The sequence below is a fragment of the Arctopsyche grandis genome, chromosome 4 (assembly GCF_051622035.1).
Source record: "Arctopsyche grandis isolate Sample6627 chromosome 4, ASM5162203v2, whole genome shotgun sequence".
In the NCBI taxonomy this organism is placed as follows: Eukaryota; Metazoa; Arthropoda; class Insecta; order Trichoptera; family Hydropsychidae; genus Arctopsyche; species Arctopsyche grandis.
The window spans coordinates 8,455,014-8,477,721 of record NC_135358.1 but is presented as its reverse complement, the minus strand read 5'-3'; the positions used below and the strand labels follow the sequence as shown (position 1 = coordinate 8,477,721).

The window sequence follows — 22,708 nt, the reverse complement described above, 5'->3', positions numbered from 1 at the left end:
AAGAAAATAGGGCATCAAATATAGCTCAGCCAGGAGCATAGCCTCTCGGTGGTTACGTTAATGCTAACCACCGAGAGGCCCATAGTTCAAGCCCCGGTTTGACTTCAATTAAAAATAATTTATTCAGAATTTTTCCGCAGTGCTGCTTGTCAGACTTGGATACTTATGACCCCAAGTCGATCGTTTCCTATCAGAGTTTTCCAATTTATGATTTCATTGTTACATATGTATGTACATACTATTTGAATATACATAATTTCAAATTTATAATATACTAGTGTTTTTACTCGGTATTTGTAATACAAACCGCTTAAACATGGCCAATCTAATAATTAACATTTTATTAAATTTATTTAAATATTTATTTGTATTTTTATTAAATTGAACGTCACGGATTTTAACAACCAAACAAACAAACATACATACAAAGTCTCTTTCAAAATTATATATTAGATATTATAATATATATGTACATATGTATGTACCTACGTTTAAAACCATATGTGTCACTCAGGGCAACTGTAATGGCACCATGATAAAATATAAATTTAAGAAAATCAGAGTAGGCAAGTCATAGCTGCAGATTTAGCTCAAATAAAAAAATAAGTATATAATAGGTGGGAGAGACAAGAATGATATCGATCTTTTAAAAGTGTGTTTTGTTTTCGTAAGTCAAAATATTTCACGCTTTTCCATAGCCAGTAATGGCTGCTTTCATTCATCGTCTTTCAAGTAGTTACTAATAATATTGAAATCATATGTAAACATGTTATGGTAGAATCGAATACAAACAGTTCACGTGGGGTATACAGCATGGCACCTGCATCCTCAGGGTTAGAGCAGAGGGTTGGTTTTTGGTTCAACAACCCTCTCGGGTTCACCGCTGGTAAAACGACAACACGTAACGTAGCAACGCATCGAATCCGCACCAGTCGTCAAAACATCGTAATATAAATTTGAACGTACATACTTTCGTATATGTATGTATATATCAATAAGTATTTCTAAATTATATCATTTACAAGATCCATTTTACAATCAAATATTTTCAACAATTTTCCAAGTGATCGAATTGGTACTACATAATTATATCAGTCGAATCGATTCCTGTAAAAAATTTGCTTATAGTATTTTTTAATGGTAATTATAAATAAATGTTTGCATAAATAAAATATTTTGTTTACATACATCGGGCTTGAGGAACCCCGATTTAAGATTCATGTATTAATAATTTAAGATTCATGTAGTATACAATTAATAAAAACTAGCTCTTGCAAAATGTCGTAAAGATCGTCAACTTTAGAGAGTCTTTAATTAATATTATGTATTAGATGTATTATGAGCATTTATAAGAATTGTAAATAGGTTTTTGAGCTATTTTTCCTATTATGCTGTACATTAACATTAGAATAATATAACACAATGATTAGTCTAGAGGTAGGACTGGAAAAGTGCTTTTTCCAGGAAACAGAGCAAACTACAAAGCTGAAGTGCAAAAAAAGGTTCATCTTAAAAATGGACAGTGGACGGCGAACAATGAACAAATAACGGCACGCTTCCGGTCCTACCTCTAATGATTACTAACAAAATTAAATTAAAATTGTACAATAGAAAAAATATCAGTAGATCAGCAGCTATTAAAATATATATAAGATGTATTGTAAAATAATTTAGTAATAATAAAAAGCATTTAAAAATCAAAAAAAAAAAACTCTTGCAAAGTGTCAAATCTGGCCCGTCTTCGTTTTCCTAGTATTTAAAAATGCAAAAATCTTTATCCAAAAATGTTTGAATATCCCAGGTATACACGTTTCAAATGCTTTGAAAATTATATAACTCTCACTATTTATAAATATTGTAGGAAAATAAAATATGAACTTTATGAATTGTATGTTTAATACAATTCACCGAAACGAATCAATGCGAATGTTATATCATTGTACATATCCATGCACTCTTAATAGTTTGAATTGAATACATACATTGTATGTAGAATGATAACTACATATGTAGGAATATAATCAGATTATGCTGCGGAAATTGTGTGACACTGTTACTCCACAAACAATCCGCAATAGGCCAAAGCAAGCAGTAGTGTCACAAGTGCACTAACCCTAAAGGTCAAAGGTAGATAAATAAATTGATACATGTGCACTTATATATTACGACAAATAAGAACTAGCAACTGTGCAATTGTGTAAATGTGGGCTCATTATCTTCAAACATTGACCAATGCATCTCCACATATACCGATGTTCATGGCAAATGTGAGAAGATTTTTTTTATTTACATATTTGCCACAGTGACATTACAGAATACTCTAACGCGTCACTGTAACCAGACATATAAGCATAATACAAATACTTTATATAAGAATTAGCGAGACACTATGTATGTTATAGATAATAAATTTTTTAAATCATATTCAAATATTGGTGACATAGTGGGTAGGATGGTTTTTGCCTAATTTGATGGAGGAACTGCTTCAACAATGAAATCAGATAAATTGGCAAACTCCGATAAGAAACGATCGACTTGGAGTCTCAAATATCCAAGTCTGACCAGCAGCATTTAAGATTATACTAAAAATAAATTATTTTCAATCGAGGTCAGCTTGTGTGATCGAACCCGGTGAACTCTTGGTGCTAAGTATCAACGCAACCTATGAATATGAAGAAACTACATATGTATGTAGGTACATACATATGTATGTACTTCTGTTTAACGGGGAAATTTAAACGAACCACGACTGTTATTTAAATGCGAAGTAGGGGGGGGGAGGGTAGTGGGAAAGTGGGGGGGGTGGAACATCTGACATGTGCTCCTGATATTGAGCATTTGAATTGGAACGGGTAACGTCAGCGTCAGATACGCTGCGCGGGAGCGTACGCCCACATCCACGAAGACACACCCACAGATAAATGTTATAATAATAGAAGTGGCTTTAGGCGTTATATTGTTGTTAAGTGACGATTGTTCACAGACAATCGTAAATAATTTTAGCATCAGTCGAATTTGATGCTTGGTGGTCGACGTATGTTCGATAAAAACTTCTCTGGGCAAGGACAATGGGCAAGTGCATCGTTAAAAATTGCACGATGCATTCAAAAACACACAATAAACAACATGCGATACATTTTTATAAGTAAATTGATTATTTAAGTAACATATTATTGTATAAACATCGCATATGAAATTTGTCATGAAAGCGTCTTGGCGACAGCTAGCATACGGGTCTACGTGACGAGACAGAATGTTAAATTACAGAAAACACAAATATCGGAAGGCAAAGATCAAAAATCGAAAGATCTTAAGTCGAAAGATCAAAAAAAAAATGGTGCATGGTAAACGGTACATACTCACTTAATTTGCGCGAGCAGGATACAACAGGAACAAGAGGAACATGCTTTTCCTACCATATTCTGCGCGCGCACATTAATACGGGAGGAAAAGCCTATCTATAAACTTATCTTTTGATTTTCGATCTTTGCCTTCCGATATTTGCGTTTTCTGTAATTTAACATTCTGTCTCGTCACGGAGACCGCTAGCATACGCATATGCGTACAATATTGCGTAGTTATGGAAACGGTACGCGTGTATTGAAACGAGATATGTATTCCAAAGGGCGCTTCTATTATTATATAATTTCTCTGCACACCCACATCCAATACGCCTATAAATTACCTTACACTATATTTATATGTAACATATAACTTTATTTGAATTCATATATCAATTCCTTTCGGAAGCCCCCCGTTGAAATCAACGGGCACAACACTAGTTATTAATAAAACTGATTTCATTGCCAAAATACAAACCGAAAAACACACTTGAAAATAACGTATTTTTATATTTTTATTGAGTAACGGAAGAAACTTAAAATTACAAAAACAAAAGCTTCAATATTAATTCGTAGGAAAAACAAGTAATAGTCATTTGTTTTATATTTTTATTTGAAAATTGTTTATTATTTACATATTTTTTTACAAAAAAATATATACCTGGAGATGGATTTTATATAATACTTTATGCCAGTTTCCAATATTAACGATTTTTTTTAATGATTTCTTTCACTTAATCTGGATACGTGTTGTCGTGTCATAGTGGTGTGTTTTCCCGGCCACTGCTAGTACGGGTTCGACCTGGTTTCTCTTGATACACCACGGCCCCAGTTCGTATCACGCTGGCGTCAGCACGAGAATTCTCTCCGTGTGTGTGGGTGAGGGTTTGTGTGTGTACGGATACGTTGGTGGGTGAAAGTGCGGGGGTTGCAGACCCAAGATGCTTTCGAGAGTTAGGGGTGGTGGATGGAGATGGGCGTGGGGGCACGTCCACCATCCGGACATCTTCGAATTACGCTAAGAAAACTATTCCATGTCTATTGATACGAATGACACTTTTTTTTTGGTTTTTATCTTCGTTTATGCCCCTCTTAATGGTTCACCGTCTAATATAGCCTACAGGTCTTTGTATCTCGAGAGTTTAATGACACTTTTCCGCTAATCACCTCCGTTTCTTACCGATCCTCGTTTCGTACGTTTGATGAGGGACAATGCTGTCTTAACTATGTATTTAAATGTGCAGTAAAATTGAGAATGAAATAGTTTTTATTTTAGTAGTAGATACGCGTATGTAAATATAATCTCACATTACAATGTTGATTTATTTATACAAATGAATGCATACTAAAAAAGGAAGAACTAAAATACAATGGGGTTCATTTGTTTAAAATGCAAAAAAAATATCAATGTATTGTCATTAACGAAACTTTAACATGAATCTAATACATAATTTCGAAAGAGACTTTGTATGTAGGGTTTAATGTAACTACGTAGGTATGTAAGATTTAATGTAACTACATATATATGTAAGGCTTGTTGGGAACATCGAAAACAAATCAACGTTTCTATGACGACGATATCCATAACGTTGAATATTATTTTTTCGATTCATATAAATTTAATAAAAAAAACAAATGAATGTTTAATATTAGATTTTTTTACAAAGTTTAGCTTTTTATATTACAAGTACCGAGCGAAGCCGGGTAAAACCACTGGTATTATATATTATACATACATATGTATGTTACAGCACAAGTTTACATTTGGTTCGTTCATGAACAGATTAGTTATTTCACACACGAATGAGTATGGCCAGTTATAGTGTACACAAAAGATCAAATTGACAAATTAACTAGTTTACTTTGTTCATGCACGAACTGCTAAACGGATTATTTCGCACATCGCGATCGTGCGAATAATGAATTTCAGAGGAACGGTTCGAATGAAAAATAAAGTTTTATTAATATATTATTATGTAAGTTCTAACAGTATTGAGTTTATATACTCTGTTTTAAAACAATGAAGTGTTGAAGACACTTGTAGTACAATTTATGTTAGTCAGTGCTTAAGTGCTGTGCCATATCTCAATGGTGCTATTTATTAAAATTAGGTGTTTATTATCTCTATTGGTTAGTCGTTTTATTATTAACATTGATTACGCATCATGTGACAATGAAGGGGTCATACATGATGGTGTCAAACTAATGACAAATTGGTGATACATATTTTAATATAATGGTAGAGAGTTGTCCTCAGCCCTTAACAATCAATCGTTGCTAAAAAAAATCGCGAATACGGAATATTCGTCACTCGAGTTCTCTTTAGTTTATTTTTCTTTTAACTAAGAAAAGGGTCGAATCCAAGGAAAATATCAAAAAGGTATTATGGCCCTGCTACCAGCCATTTCCAAGTTGCAGTGGTAGCCAATACATGTAAACACGAGTATTCCATTGGATATACATAGGTAAGGTTGAGATAAATAGATAGATTCGCTAAAATTAACATCAACCCATCAGATTAAATGAAAGATGGACAGAAATTTCCGAATAGTATGTGACAATTTGAAAGAAAAAAGAAAAACTGCAAGTACCTTGGCCATGACGGAATAAGAAAATGCGTGGACTTAAATAGACATATGCAAATGGTTATTCAAAATGTTCACCTACATATGTATATACATACATATACGGACATTATTTCGAATGTCTCACATTTTCATATCGAAGAAAATAGGAAACTTCGTAATGATAAGTTACATACATATATTATTATACTATATAAACTAATATATTCACTTTAAACAAATAGTAGGAATGTTTTCATATTATTCAATTGAATAAAATACTATGCAAAATGCATGTACATTCAATATTTACAATTTACTCAAAAAATACCTATCTATATTTCATCGGCGATCATGCCACTTGACCTTCCTTTTTTGCGATAACGTTCTTGGAAAACAAACTTTTGTACTAATTCGCCATCGCTATCTGATACATAGACACATTGTATGTACGTATGTGCATACAATCTACTTCTTTCAGGTGTTACACAATTTACTGCAATATAAAAACATTGTCGGCAAACGTTCAAACTTTGTCCGAGGAAGAGTTCAATTATGCACGTCGTTGACGGACACCGAACTCGCATTTTACGTCAGAGGCAAGCAGCAGGTCTACAAGAACAGATATTGGCAACTGCTAAAACTGGCTCAGAGATGACCAGGCAAGAGAAGGTCGACGATGAGTCGACACCATCACCATCGCCATAGCGATACGCCGGATATTGTTTCGACATGTGTGCACGGCAAAAGGACTTTGTTTGTCCTTCAAAGCTACTCACTGTTGGACATACAAACAACGAGCCAAGTAGAGTAGAGTAAGAGTGTACATATATACATATGTACTAGGAGAAATTGCAATTAAAACTAAAAATAATCAAAAAAGATCGAGGAAAAAATAGATTTTTCATAAGTACCTAACATATGTATATGTTCAAAAATTCATATATTGTTCGTTTACGAATTTTATTAATAGAAAATTTCTTTTCATTTCTTATAATATATTTTTAAAGTCGATGATATTTCTATTTATGTTATGTTGAAGCTTTGTCTTTGATAACCCTTATTAATTAAAATCTTCGTTAATCGTCAAACACACAATTGTCTAATCTTCATCAGAATCTAAAAGAGTTTCTTCCATTGTGGAATCGACCATACAAGAAGGATACACTCGCTTCATAATATAATACATAGTTTCATCGTAGGATATACATTCGCCTTTATAAAAAAGCCATTGAAATTTTATTTTATTTTATTTTATTGTCACAAATCAATACACACTCGCCATTACAGATTTGCTCCAATGCGACGGGTGTACGTTAATGAAATACATAAACAATCAGAAATCAGAAATACAGTAATACATACATATACAATCAGAATATATAGAATATAACAATTAATCAGAAATAATAATCATAGTGACATCTATGGATTATTTTTAGATTTTTTTTTTGTATACAATTTTTATACATACAATAAATACGAAATTATAGAGATGTCGATAGAGATATCTATAGATTTCAGATTACTGTGTATAATTATTACAAATTATACACAGGCAGATTTTTGTGACAACAGGATTAGATCTAATACCAATTTTCAGGAACCGTTTCAGCAATGATCAGATAAAATTGGCAAACTCTGATAGAGAAACGATCGATTTGGAGTCACAAAACCCCCAAATCTAACCAGCAGTGGCGAGGACTCGAACCTTTGACCTCAGTGATGCTAAATATATACGCTATCACTAAGCCTAACTGCTGGCTATTTCAATCAAATAACGTTTTGATTGAAATATTTTCTACGGGATTCGCGATCGAAATCATAATTCCGTGATTCCATAATTCCGGGACACGGGACATCATAATTCCGTGATTCTCGGGAATTCTTGTCCCGGGTCGACCCGGGCAAAAACCCTAGTATAAATCATACACAGACTAAAATCGATTTTGTCACGTGATATTCTTTTTCCCGACAAATGAAGATTATTCTTAATTACGTTGGTCGTCGTATCAAAAGAGATGTGGAATAAGGACCCGTTTCGTCATTATGTCGAAATTAAGTCGTTCTCAGAGCGGCGTTGGCTTCAAGAGGAAGAAACGCGTTTGAATATGGTGTGTGGGTTGCTTCTAAGTGGTCTGATATATTATACCAAAGAAAAGGTCGCGAACATCTATTTCGCCTTCGAAATATTTTTGAAATTGTTTTGTTAACATCAGTATTGCAATTTTGCAGGTGACTACTTGCATACATATATATGTACATACGTGTATGATGCTATCTATGCGAGTTTTTTAATAGATGGTGTAAAAGTGTTAGGGATTCGTTCGAATATCTTTTTGTAATCAGCTATTTTCCTCTTGAGTGGCGATAAAGCTATTGTAGTTTTTACACTTTTAATATCCGTAATAAATTGTCGAAATGCGCTTTAGTCACGAGTTCATTTCAACAAATATATCGCCGCATACCTACTCTTGCAGATAGTGAATGATGAGTGATGCCATACTGGGCTAAATTTGAAAACAGTGTCGCGTTTATATTGACGGCTTTAGTTAACCCTTTGAATGCTGACGTCTTTTCTGTTGAAAGCCCGCTACGCTGAAAATTTCGCTAACATTTCCAAATAGAATGATTTAAAAATCCAATAAAAAGTAGGTATCAAAATTGTAGCTAATCCAAACAAACCCTAGATAACCACCGTCGAGGATTTCGAGCTTTGTAAAGGTGTGTTTAGACTCTCTAATATATCTTGCAACAATATAAAATAAACAAAAGAAGTCTATTAATGAAAATATATTTCCAAAACTAGTACCATCTTCTTCACTGTTGTTAAAATGTAATTCTCACAATCTAAACCAGCAGTGTGGTCTAGTGGTAAGTGTTGTATTCTCCCGTGCTAGGGGTCACGAGTTCGCTTCCCACTGGAATCTCGTTGCTGGCCAGACCTTGGTTTGTCGAGGTCGGTCGTTTCATATCAGAATTTGTCAAATTTTCTGATTTGAAACGATTCCAGTAAAATTGGCTTTCTTATCCAATTTTCTATTGCGAAAAACCTTGAATTATTATTATCTATTAGGTTTCGCCAAATTTTCTCTATAGATGTCTCTATGGATGATTATTGAAATATAAATATTTCGTATTGTTACATAATAAATAATGTTATTATTCGTATTGTTTACGATGTTTATAATAATGTCTGACCTTAGATGTCAGATGTTGTTTCGATTTGTTTGTATGTTTAATTATGTATTTAATAATATATGTATTATATGATGTATCGATTCTGAATCTGTTTAGCACATTTGCCGCTTTGGGGCAATCTGTTAATCTGCAAAATGTGCATGATTAATTGAAAAAAAAAATGCCAAGCCACAATCTAAAATATTCAGCAGTTAGGGATTTCCGTCGGCAAATTCTGCTATGGTTATAAATTCAGAAATTCCGGCGTAAACTAGTCTTTTATAAACTTCGACAAATGAATGACACGGATTAAGGTCTGACCGCACTATGCGTCTGCGACACGAACGGCAGCTTGCGGCCAAATATTGTTTTGTATGAAATTGTAAAGATATAACGCACTACGCATCACGCGGCCTTTTGCATCAACTTTGCCGTGTTGTGTCGTGCTGCGGCAGTCGACGGCCGTATAGTGCGGTCAGACCTTTACACAACCCATTTTCAATGCATTTTTTTCAATGCTACCTGGAAAGGCTTAGCGGGTAGTATTCTTGTTTACTTTCTACATGCTCAAAATACAACGCCTATCACCATTTTCAGACCCGTGGACTTGTTGGCACAACGCCGATCGGCGTTGGTCAGCATTTAAAGGGTTAATGTTAAGCGGTCTCCGTCATGGGCCCGAATGTGCTCTAAAACGCAAATATCGGAAGGCAAAGATCGAAAATCGAAAGATCTTAAGTCGAAAGATAAAAAAAAGGGTGCATGGTAAACGGTATATACTCACGTATATACTCACTTAATTTGCGCGAGCAGGATACAACAGGAACAAGAGGAACAGGCTTTTCCTCCCGTATTCTGCGCGCGCACATTAATACGGGAGGAAAAGCCTGTTCCTCTTGTTCCTGTTGTATGTACCGTTTACCATGCACCATTTTTTTTTTGATCTTTCGACTTAAGATCTTTCGATTTTCGATATTTGCCTTCCGATATTTGCGTTTTCGGGCGTTTCACATTCGGGCCCGTGAGTTTAAGATAGTCAAAAGTATCTCAAGAACAGCACCAAACCAATAATTTTATAAATCTTCTAAATTTTTTTCATTCTTTTACATTCATCAAAATTTTCTGTGTGTTGAAAGTAAAACCAAACGTCACAAGTATACTTCGTACGACTGGCCATGTTTCTAGGAATAAGACAAGGGTGTGTTGAGAACACGCTCTCTCGTTTGTAGTAAGTATGTCCCTGGCAAAGATATCCCTTCAAAGGACGCCAGGTCAAGGACTGCTCGGAGGGTGGGGCCTCCGACGATGGCGTCTCTTGGCGTCGTCTGCCATATTGAAATACAGATGTACTTCGTACTACCGAGCCCATCTCGACGGACACATACAAGATTATTGATCGATCAATTTACTTCAAACCTTCAAACTCCCACCTTCGATATTACCTGTCCTACTCAAAATATGAAACACACATGTATCTCGGCGATATTTACCAAACTTAATCGAGATGTGTTCGGTATTTATTTATTTTATTTATTAATATATTATCTTAGCTATCAAGCTAATTTAAAAAATACATCTTAAATACTTAACTCTTAAATTTATAATTAACTTATATGTACTCTCCCTCACAGAGGTATCTCTGCACACGGTTCGGTGATTACTGGTCACAAATTACTCGTCACAAAGTCACTAAAATCTCTATAACGGAACATCTGGCAGCCGATCATCATACTAACGATAATCACCGAAGTCCATCATACTAACGATAACTATCATAGTAACGAGAACTTGAGTGCCAAATATTGTGTATTCGCGATTTTCATGGCAAAAATTGTCTTTGTGACCACCCCAATGTGACGAATAGTCCAATTACCCTTCGCATATCGCAATAATGCATCCATGGTCTTAGCAGACCTGATGCACTCAGGGAGGGCATTATACATGAGCACACCCCTGTGAAAAACACCCCCAGCTGTCTTATTTTTTCTTACTCTACTTACTTATTCCTTATTTCTAGTATAAAAACTATGTTTATCTCTATTCCTTATTATATAATCATCAAAGTACTTAGGCAATAACTTATGATCTAACTTATAAACAAAAGACAATGTAGTCCAGTGGCGTGCGCTGAAATTCTCTCTCTTTTTGTCGTACAGCCTTACTTAATGTGCACGAACAGGATACAAGAGGAACAGCCTGTTCCTCTTGTATCCTGCTCGTGCACATTAACTAAGGCTGTACGACAAAAAGAGAGAGAATTTCAGCGCACGCCACTGCAATGTACTAATATTTAGACTAATTCTAATACTCATCCATCCTAATTCATTTAACATACTTCTAACACTCACTAATCTACTCACATTCAAAATACCTCTCATAGTTTTATTCTGTATTTGGTATGTATTTTGAATGGAATTAAAATATAATATGATTTGAAAACTCATCTGTAAGCATAATGCGACTGCATTAGGCTTGCAGATGAGTTCAAAGGACGTCTTCAAAGGACGATAACACCAATGTGTCAACACGTTTATATGTATGCATGTGTGACCAAACGTACTCGGAGAATCATCATCACGCATGCAATTGGGTCAAGACTCTATATCACATTGGAGGATTATCTCGAGAAAAGGCAGACATCTTCTTTTAAGTCGATGTGAATCCGAACTGGTATCTTATACGATGTCATCTGCGTCGACGTTAACCATCGATCTATTAATAACGTTTTCAAGTACGGTGCCCATCTCTTTACCTTATCGCTCAGAGGCCAATGTGATAAGTCGTTCCGTACGAACACATTTAGCAGCAATGTTTGAAAGTCATTGCATCATTGTGGCATTTCAGACGTTAATTGAACGCGACACTGGTCGATCTCTCAAACGAGTGGCATGCGGCTGTTATGATTTTGATATGTATATTTTTTTAGATGTTTATACATGGCTTTCGGTGTGTTTACGCATAGAACGTGATGCGTTTCTACATTCACCGAGTCTTCGAATAAATGACGCCATCAAGCTAGGTGAGCTTATGAAAGCGATCAATACACGGACGTGCATCAACATATCGCAGCGTTCCGAATGATTCAACACTCGAGGAACAAAAAAATGGTGACGAAGTTAACGCTAGAATTTCTTTCAACGTTTCAAGACGAGGTGTTAATTTATATTGAAGAGTTAAAACCACATTATTTTTCAATTAATTAAAGAAATATACTGATGAAAATAATTTAAATTGAATTTTATTAAGTAAAATTACATAAAAATCAAGGTTTTGAAAAGAAGATATGGATTTATACAAAATTGTAAATTGATAATTGTCTTAAAAATGACTTGGCTTCAAATATTAGCAGTGACATCTATTGTAATAAATGTCAAGCTAGATTATTGAAAATGGTTAGATACTTTGATCAAAATATTAAATTCAAATGTAAATAACAGTTTATCCAATGAAAATAATTGTAAACAGCGTAAGAAAAAATCATCAACTTGAGGTTATTTGATGACTAGCCTTTCTTCATTGTAATTTTCGAATTGTCATAATTTTTTCATAATTATCTGTATGCATCTCATTTAAACGACAAATAAGCCTATTACATTTACATATACTCTATTTTATATGCAGGACCAGAACTAGGTAGTTTTTTTTACTATCAATATAAACGGTAAACGGATTATTCCGCAAAGAGCGATCTCGCGCAAGTCGTTAAAATCTCGATCACGGAACATCTGGCACTTCTGGCACTTGAGTTCTCGTTAATACAATATTTCCGTGATCGAGATTTTAGTGACTTACGCGAGATCGCTTTTTGCGGAATAATCACTGAACCAATATAAACTACCTGTTTTTGTGCCTTTTTGATATATGATAACCACCTCATAATTATATCAATAGTTACGTTTAAATATAATATTAGATTAAAATTTATCAACTTCCAGAAAAAAAATTAATAAAATTCTGGTAAACGGACTACTAGTCATATGCAGGTGCGGCTCTTGCATAGGAACTGCGGCGCTGCAGCAACCCCCCGAAAAATTACAAAAAAATCGCATTAACAACTTGTATTTAGATATATTTGACATACTCATTAATAATGATTATGTCAAATATCTAATCACTCTTATTTAAAGTATATTCACAAGTTGTAAATGTATACAAATGTTATTTTTTGTTTTTTTTCTGGGGGTGCTGTAGCGCCGCAGTTCCTATGCAAGAGCCGCACCTGCATATGACTAGTAGTCCGTTTACCAGAATTTTATTAAATTTTTTTCTGGAAGTTGATCAAATTTTAATCTAATATTATATTTAAACGTAACTATTGATATAATTATGAAGTGGTTATCATATACATATCAGAAAGGCACAAAAACAGGTAGTTTATATTGGTTCAGTGATTATTCCGCAAAAAGCGATCTCGCGTAAGTCACTAAAATCTCGATCACGGAAATATTGTATTAACAATATTTGTGCAGTTCCTATGCACGAGCCGCGCCTAGTCATATGTGAACCCGTCACAGGACAACCGGTCGCTCTAGATCGGTCACACGTGATCACCCGTCACACTAAAACTGGTCACACACTAAAACTGATCACGAGAAAACTGGTCACACCCGAGAATTAGTCACGAAAAAATACCCAAAAATTCAACCAATTTTTAATTTTTGGGTTTGACGAGTTTTTGGGTGTGACCGATCTAGAGCGACCGGTTGTCTTGTGACCGGTTCACATTTGACTAGTAATCACCGAACTAAAATTCTAATATGTAATATAAAAAAAAAGTTTTCGCTTTGGTCGAAAATAAACATGCCAAGACCAAATCCCAAGTGACATTTGACGCTTTGAGGGTTCGTTCGCGCGTCTAAACGCCGCTCACTGAATCTGAAGAGTTTACCGTCAAAATGCCGTACGCTAATCAGCCATCAGTACACATCACTGAATTGACTGATGAAAATGTCAAATTTATCGTTGAAGATACAGAACTGAGGTGAATGACATGTCTGCATACGTAGTTTCAATTTGAATTTCAAACATAACCTCTTATTATAAAGTTCGTTCTCTTGTACACGTACTTAACCCATTTTACTTTGCAGCGTTGCCAATAGCATGAGAAGAGTGTTTATTGCCGAAACTCCGACTATGGCTATTGATTGGGTACAATTGGAAGCAAATTCCACCGTATTGAGTGACGAATTCTTAGCTCACAGAATCGGTCTCATTCCTCTCACGTCGGATGATGTTGTAGACAGACTACACTACACTAGAGTATTTTTTATTATTTTATGACACTATTTATTAAAGATTTACACGCATCATGTCTATATACATACGTAAACATTTTGCAGGATTGTTTATGTGCAGATTTTTGCCCTCAATGCTCCGTTGAATTTACGCTGGATGTCAGATGTGCCGACGAACAAACCCGACATGTTACGACTGCCGATTTAAAATCCAGTGATCCTCGCGTAGTTCCCGTTACTTCCCGGCACAGAGAAGACGATCAAGCGGAGTATGGCGATTCTGATGAAATCCTCATAATTAAATTGCGTAAAGGTCAAGAACTCAAACTCAGAGCATATGCAAAGAAAGGTTTGTATGATGAATAGTTGAGAGCTTTTATACACGAAATATAATTAAGCATTTTACCATGTTTTTATTCGTATTCTAGGATTTGGTAAAGAACACGCAAAATGGAATCCAACTGCTGGTGTCTGTTTTGAATATGATCCTGATAATTCAATGCGACATACGCTATTTCCCAAACCTGATGAATGGCCAAAAAGTGAACATACTGAATTGGATGATGATCAATGTTGGTTAATGTTTCATTCGTTTTTTGTACTAAAAACTGTTAATAATATTAGTAATATAAAGCAACAGGTTAAAACTGTTTTCAATGGGGAAAATGTTAAAATATTTATCTCTGGAAACGTTATTCCGTTCCGTGACAAATCTTGAGGGTATGCATTTATTTTTAAAAGGATTTCGTTAAAAAAAAAGGGGGTGGAGAGGAATTATATTTACTATATAATATACTATTTCTAACGTTATCATATTTATTCTGATGAGACAAAGAAATTGAAATAATACAGAGATTACAAATATTATACATACGTAAACGTTATTCAAAAAAAAAAAATGCATGAATGTGTTTTGATATTGTTCGACAATACCATGATTCAATTTTCTAAAAATAAAATTAAACATCAAACACAAATAAATATGTACATACATGTACATATACCAAAAATTACGACTTGTCGTAAAAAGACACCTTTGTGACATACATACAAATATAAAATTAGTTTTTATGTGTTCAGGTGTGCAATAATTACCATTACATATAATGAGAGTAAATTTTACTGATAAATATATTCAAGCTGTAATGAATGCATATCAACAATCGCGTTGGCCTATTTAGTATAATAATAATTCTATTGTAAAGACCAAGTCAGTAAGCCGAGTTTTATGTGAATGGTAAATTATTTCACACCTTGTTGCTCGGGTGATTAAGATTTGTAAAATATGTTTTTAACCTATTTCACAGGTGAGGCGGACTTTAATTGGGAAGCTAAACCAAACAAGTTTTTTTACAATGTCGAGTCTGCTGGAGCTTTGAAGCCGGAAAACATTGTAATGATGGGAATTGCGGTTCTGAAAAATAAACTATCGAATCTGCAAACTCAACTCAGCCACGAATTGCAAAATGACGCATTGAATATAAGTTGATTTTATTTTTTTTACCCAATCATGTTTAGATATAACTTAAAATAAATACAATTCGATTTACAGATGGCAATTAAATTTTATTTTACAAACTCAATATGTTTAAAAATTTACTAATTTAATATAAATTATAATTAATACAAAGTATTATCTGACAATGTTAATTATCTTTAAAATACATGCATTGATTTTAGTTGATTTACATATTGTTTAACAGAGTAAAACAATCTTAAAACGAGTCTTAAAATTACAATGCAAATCACTGGAGAAACGTTTACTCGAGTTCATGATAGCTGTAAGCGTATTAGCAAAATTTCCACCGATTGCCACATTCGTTACACAAGACGAAGGTGGTCATCGGTTCGTCAGCACTCCTAGTCTGAATTTGGTTGTAAGTGCAATTGCGCTTTTTACATTTGCCGCATTTCAAGAGGTCGGTTGATGTGCCTTGGACGTGTGCTAGTTGGGCATCGTTGATAGCTTCCTTCACAAACTTCTCGCGCAGTTCCTTGATTTCATTGCTAGCCATTTCCTCGGGAGTCATTTTGGAGAGTCGTGCAGCGCTGATAACACCGTTTAGGAAATTCAACCTGAGCGTTGGGTTTTTGGCGTCTTTAAGATTGGCCACCCTCGATCGGACCCTGTTTTTATACCGCATGTCTGTGTTTTTGAACTCCTGGAAGATACACTCTTCGAGCTCGTCGGCTAATTCTTCGGGGGTGGCACACCCTTCCGACGACTCGTTGTCGACTTTGAGAGCCTGGGATAGGAGTTCTCGACACTTTAACCTGACGGCGTCGCCGGTGTTGGAGCGTGGAGGGAATGAGGATTGCATCTTTTTGTTTTTGTCGTCTTTCTTGTCGTCCTTGTCGGCGTGTTTCGGCTTGGAGGCGCCGGCGGATTCTTTGGCGGGAGTCGGTGGACCGGAGAGGAACTTCTTCCAGTTCTTGATGAGGGTCTTGGAGAGCGATATGACTTCGTCGTCTTTGGTGGACTTGCGCAACGCGTTCACTGTCATGCCGATGCGGGTCTTGGTGAGCACGTCCAGGTCGACGGCGAGCGTCTGCAGCGTCTTGAGCAGCTCGAGAGCTTGCTCCTGTCCCTATCATAGATACACACAGGTTAGCTGTTAACAGGTTCAAGTTGGCAGGGCCAGGGGCGGGAACGGTGGGGGTGAAGCACCCTCACTTACCGAGCCGTCGCCCGTCGACATCTTGTTCAGCTTTTTCTGGATCCGCAGGACCTCGTCTTCGACGCTCATCGTCGTTCGTCAAAATAAACAGCACGTTTATAATCCGCCGACACCGGCAGCACCCCAACGCTAAGCTGTTCTGTTCCCGATGGTGGCCAGTGTTGCCACATTCACCATCAATTCATTCGGCGCTACCAATACCCATACTCGGTTCGGTGATTACTGGTCACAAAATACTCGTCACAAAGACACTAAAACCTCTATAGGTCTGTTCATACCTAGTCAGCACGTACCGACTTCAGCAGGTATCCGGCCGTACGAAAAGTATTCTTTGGTACATTTTGTATGGGTATATTCATACCAACCGTCACGTTTACGCCACGGCAGGCTTACAGCAGTACCCGACATTTCATATTCATACCTTACAGCAACATCCGCCAACGTATCGTATCCGTTTTATTGGCCATCGTGGAAATATACACGCGAATTACGTGCCATGAGTCTGCCGCTTTGCTGTTTTGGACCAATTATCGATAGTGACAGTTGACAGCTGTTCAATCTTTCGACATGGTTTCGGCGCAAATATTTAAAAAATTTTAAAATTATTTTTTAATTTTTTACGGAAATATTTAAAAAAAATTTGTCCATATCATCCACAAGCTCCTTATACAGTGTCCAAACTCTCCTTCGGTTTTTCTATTTTTTAACATGTGATGCACATCAAAACGCCTCCGTGCTTTTTTATTGCCTTGAGCTTCTTCTTCCAACAACAGCGCGATTATACATAATTTTTCGTTCGATAAACGTCGAAACATTTTTGCTGACTTGTATTCTGACGCGTAGCTACAAATGCACGTGTATGCATTCATATTGCAAGTACTCGACAATACGACGTAAGCAATATTGCGCCGTATCGTCATGGCCTCTAATGTATAAGTAAGCCGATTTTGCCTTGCACTCGGCCAAATTGCTGTAAACGTGACGTGACCGCGACGTGTAGGTAGATATGAATAGAAATGTAATAAAATGACATATTTGAAACGGAGTCGTGCAGTGCTGAAGCCGTGCAGTTCTGTTAAGTATGAACAGACCTTATAACGGAACATCTGGCAGCCGGAAAGTCCATCATACTGACGAGAACTTGATAGCTAAATTTTGTGTATTCCCGATTTTATGGCAAAAATTGTCTTTGTGACCACCGCAATGTGACAAATAGTCCAATTACCCTCATTCTCACTACTCACCAGTTACTATTTTTTAAACAAATCGCAATATCGTGTCTAGGCGGGCCTTTTTTTTTAAAAAAAAAGGTGCCAGAACTCGCTTCTTGTCAAGTTTTTTATTAGAAAAGATTATATTCAAACTATCTAACATATATAAAATATTAGTTTAAAACATAAAAAATTCTGAAAATAAAGGTGCCGGAACGCCGTTCCACCGCGTTGCATGGGGAAAAAATTATTGTGTGTAGGGGATCTTCACAAATAAAAATTAAATGTAAATTTAAGTCAGGCGCACATTTGAATTAACTTTTTTCTACCCAAACATTAAAAGCCTTGTATTTTAGTCTATTTTTGACAGTATTTATTAAAAATGAAAGGTTTATATTTATATTAAATGACCAGTATTTATATTAAACGAAGTGTCCATCGTTCAGTACAAATAATAAAAGGTCAGTATTCATATTAATCAAATAGTCAGTATTCATATTAAATGGTAAGTTTTATTTTGACGAATGGCAGTGAATCGGGGGCAGTTTATCATACATTTATGAAATGGACAATTGCTACCAAGATTTACTACATTTTTTTTTTTACTCAATTGAGGGCCTCAAATCTCGAATGCGATTGGGGCCCCCCCTTTACTTGATCCGCCACTGATCAACACAAGGTTGGTACGATCTTGATAGACAATTACATCCAACAGGCATTGCTATTTGTTCTGGCGAATAAACGTCAGATTTTTATACTGTACATTTGTTATTTATACTGAAATTTAATAATATAATACTAACTATTTTGTTAATAAAATACTGGCCGAAAACTAATTTATATACTTGCCAAAATTTATTAAAATACTGACCATTTATTTTGTTGCCATACTAAAAGAGCAAATGTTACAAATAATCAAGAACAAAGGATGACCTCTGCACGTGCATGCCACCCTTCTACACTAGACTAACGAAAATCTGGACGATTTAATAAATATACGCATATCAGATGTACCTAATTAGCCAGTTTTAAACACAATCTGACAGTTAGTCAATCTACCCAGCTACACAAAAGAAGTCGAGCAACCCATTCGCACTACGATCCTTTGCTAAACTTATACTTGTACCTTTCAACAATAAATAACTTATTTAATAAACCCGGGCTAAATACGATTTTAAATTAATCTTATTTTATTTTACAAAATCAATTAATCAAGCACACTCGTCTAACAGATTGCTCCAAAGTGACGAGTGTGCTAAAAAGATTAAGAAGTAAAAAAGGAAAAAATACAAGTAAAATAATAAACAGTTGCAATCATTCAATCTTGTAAGGGATCTATCCAAGTAAAATAAAGAGTATATTTCGATATTCTCCGAAATTCCATCAATTTTTATCAAAATCTGCTAGCGATTCACTGCTAAGAAAGTAGTAGGCATTGCGTTGATTAATGAACAAGCTCTTGTCGATTTCTAAAATTATCTTCTGATGTTTCTACGTGTGATTCTTATTCTTATTTAGTTGCTCCAGTCAACGGTTATAATTTTACAATACCAAGGAATAACGCGTCATTATTTGAAATCATATTTTACAGAATTCATTTGATGACAATAGGCTAGAGATAACAAGTCATTTTTGAAAAAAATAAAAAAATTCTGGCTTCTAGAGAATCCAAATTGTGCTTACTTTTTGTATACAAATAAATTGATGAATCATTTTTAATGGTTCTGTTTTATTTTATATGAGAGAGCAGGCACATTGCTTGGAGAGAGGGGGTAGGCATAAGGACCATTTCCCTCCCCCCTAGATTTGGCCAGGTCAGAAACATACATTTCATTTGATGAAATACTATGAATCTTTGGATTATTGGTTACCAAAAGTTTGGACAAGCAGAAACTGCAACAAGTTTAGAATGTCGATCAAAATCTTCTTCCTAAAAAATATATTTTATAAAACAACCACAAATTGAATAAATTTTGCCCCCCTCTTTGGAAAAAGCTGAAATTTTGTTCTTAGGAGAGACAAAAAAATAAGAATTTACATAGATAAAAAGGAAAGAAATATAAATGTCAAAAACACAAAGTTTGTGTGGTGTGTACGAGAAATTGAGAAAGTTTATTTGAATAGTACCTACTCGATTTTTTCTGTGCTACGACCAAATTCAATATATCAGTTTGGTTATGTTTACAAGTGTCAAATGCGCCGGGTTCGGTCGTTTGCTGTCATACGTGTTAGAAGCTATGGGAAAGTTTGTGTACATTTTATTATATATAATATTTATCGCAGTGTAATGATAAATTTTTTAAAAATATTTTTTATTATTTTCAGGCATAGTGAATGGAGAAAAGTTGCTAAAAAGGAAAGACGAAGAAAAATTCGAAAATTAATCGCCCTGGAACGGCGTGCCAAAGAAGATGAAGGTTTGTTTTTCGCTAAATAACTATCCATTCCGAAATTGATATTAAAATAAAATCTATTAATATTTTAAGAGGATCAGGCAAAAATATCTGATACAAAATATCAAGAGTGGTTGGTAGAGCAGGAACAATTGGAATCTTTTAAGATAGCAGAAGCTGAGAGAATTCATGAAGAAGATAACGAAAAATGGTTACGAAGTGAATTAATCGCCCAGCAACAATGGCGTCAACTTCAAGCAAAAATAGCCAAAGCCCGCTTTGAAAGAGCGCAACAAGATTTACTTATTAAAAAAGTATTTTATAAAATTGTATATATGTTAATAATTAAGTTTTGTTTTTATTATCAGTATTTTTTTTAAAGGAATGGGAAGAACAGCAAAACAAATTAAAACAGGCTGAAAAAGCTAGAAAAGATTTAGAAGAAGAACAATTACGATGTCATCAAGAATTAATGGAAAGAATTGAGCAGTTTGCATCCGGACATGGAGAATTGCCTACTGAACTTCTTACAATAAAGGAGACCAACGCTGACAAAGAAATCTGTCCATTTTATTCAAAGATTGGCATTTGTAGATTTGGAGACTGCTGTTCTAGAAATCATCGCAAACCAAGTGTTAGCAAGGTCATTCATAGTTTAAACCAACTGATATTATATTATTTAAAATGATTTTCTAATCTTTCGATTATTCTACAGGTTTTACTAGCTCGAAATTTTTATTCGCATTTTGGCATAGAACAATCGGCTTCAAACGAGTATGATACCGATATTCTTTTAGAGTATGACGAAAAAGAAACATACAAACATTTTAAGGATTTCTTCGATGATGTTTTGCCAGAATTTCAACAATTTGGAAATATAATTCAATTCAAAGTGAGTTCAAAAATGGCATGAAAATAACTTAAAATATTTATTTTTCTATATTTTATTTTTATTTTTAAGGTATGTTGTAATTTTGAACGACATTTGCGTGGAAATACTTATATTGAATATTCCAGTCTACGTGATGCCGTCAAAGCCTATAAAGTGTTTCACGGTAGATGGTACGGTGGAAAACAAGTATCCCTACAGTTTTGTGACGTTCCTTCTTGGAAGCAAGCTATTTGTGGTATTATTAAAATTTATATACATATACAAACCATTATAAAACACCAATATAAAGGGAATACATACATATATAAAAGCAAGAATAGTGATAATTGTAATTTTTTATTTATAAATTCTTGCAGGTTTATTTGCTTCTAACAGATGTCCTAAAGGAAGAGCATGTAACTTTTTACACGTGTTCCATAATCCAAATGATATGTTTGGTGATAGTATGAGAAGAAACGGTAGTCATAATTATAAAGAAAATCGACATAGTGTAAAATCGCGATCGAGGTATGAAATTTCTTATATTAATTGATTTTTAATATTTTTGTTATGATATGAAAAAACACTAGACACCAGTCTTATTCCTATTTCTTATTCGAATTAATTAAATATTATAAATATGCTAAAAAACATAAAAACTACAGAGTGTTAACGATTTCATATGTGAAATTAGTAATATTAATGAAATAACTTTTATTTACGTTGTTTTTATATTTCTAGGGATTGTGATAGTGGAAGAAACTGGAGATGGTCTGAATCTCCTGAACCACACCAAAATCATGGTAAATTAAAAAAACCAAGCAAAAGTGACCAATCTCCGAAAGACACCGAAAGAAAAAGCAAACATAGAAAGAAAAGACGCAGTCGATCTAGAAGTCGTTCTAGAAGTGAAAGACATTCAAAAAGACAAAAATCAAGTAGAAGTTCAAAAGAAAAATAAAATTTTTACTACTAATATATCTTTTATTTAAAACCCGTATTTATAAAATGTACCTGTATATATCTATCTGGTAATTATTTACATATTCACTTATCGGTGACTTTGATAGACACATGCATTAAATCAAATTAACCGTTACATCTCCACTAGGATACATGGATTGAAGTCAGTGTCAAGATACGGTCGCTCAGATGGAAATGGTCAGGGTCTCATCGTTTATCATTACCGCCCCTCAGGATTGACATTCTAAACGAGATGTCAGCGATGTTCAACTA

General features: G+C 34.7%; 3 protein-coding genes across 4 annotated transcripts; 2 read left to right on the top strand and 1 right to left on the bottom strand.

Moving 5' to 3' along the window:
* Nucleotides 1-13,875: 13,875 nt before the first annotated feature.
* On the top strand, nucleotides 13,876-16,005 carry Polr2C (RNA polymerase III subunit RpII33). The gene is made up of 5 exons (XM_077429102.1): nucleotides 13,876-14,066; nucleotides 14,173-14,344; nucleotides 14,425-14,668; nucleotides 14,748-14,891; nucleotides 15,627-16,005. The coding sequence occupies exons 1-5, from the start codon at nucleotides 13,981-13,983 to the stop codon at nucleotides 15,806-15,808; spliced, it is 828 nt and encodes a 275-aa protein (XP_077285228.1). The 5' UTR covers nucleotides 13,876-13,980; the 3' UTR covers nucleotides 15,809-16,005.
* TfIIS (RNA polymerase II elongation factor) lies at nucleotides 15,868-17,147 on the bottom strand. The gene is made up of 2 exons (XM_077429101.1): nucleotides 16,998-17,147; nucleotides 15,868-16,907 (listed from the first exon to the last, which is right to left on the bottom strand). The coding sequence occupies exons 1-2, from the start codon at nucleotides 17,064-17,066 to the stop codon at nucleotides 16,110-16,112; spliced, it is 867 nt and encodes a 288-aa protein (XP_077285227.1). The 5' UTR covers nucleotides 17,067-17,147; the 3' UTR covers nucleotides 15,868-16,109.
* A 3,189-nt stretch (nucleotides 17,148-20,336) lies between these two features.
* LOC143910216 (uncharacterized) lies at nucleotides 20,337-22,447 on the top strand. Of its 2 annotated transcripts, none has more exons than XM_077428601.1 (8): nucleotides 20,337-20,453; nucleotides 20,534-20,625; nucleotides 20,695-20,915; nucleotides 20,984-21,244; nucleotides 21,317-21,493; nucleotides 21,563-21,728; nucleotides 21,850-22,000; nucleotides 22,214-22,447. In XM_077428601.1, exons 1-8 carry the CDS (start codon nucleotides 20,386-20,388, stop codon nucleotides 22,431-22,433), a joined length of 1,356 nt encoding a protein of 451 aa, XP_077284727.1. In that variant the 5' UTR covers nucleotides 20,337-20,385; the 3' UTR covers nucleotides 22,434-22,447. The 2 variants fall into 2 exon arrangements, with proteins under 2 accessions (XP_077284727.1, XP_077284728.1); XM_077428602.1 differs by having other exon boundaries at nucleotides 20,377-20,453; nucleotides 20,703-20,915; nucleotides 22,214-22,446.
* Nucleotides 22,448-22,708: the final 261 nt, after the last annotated feature.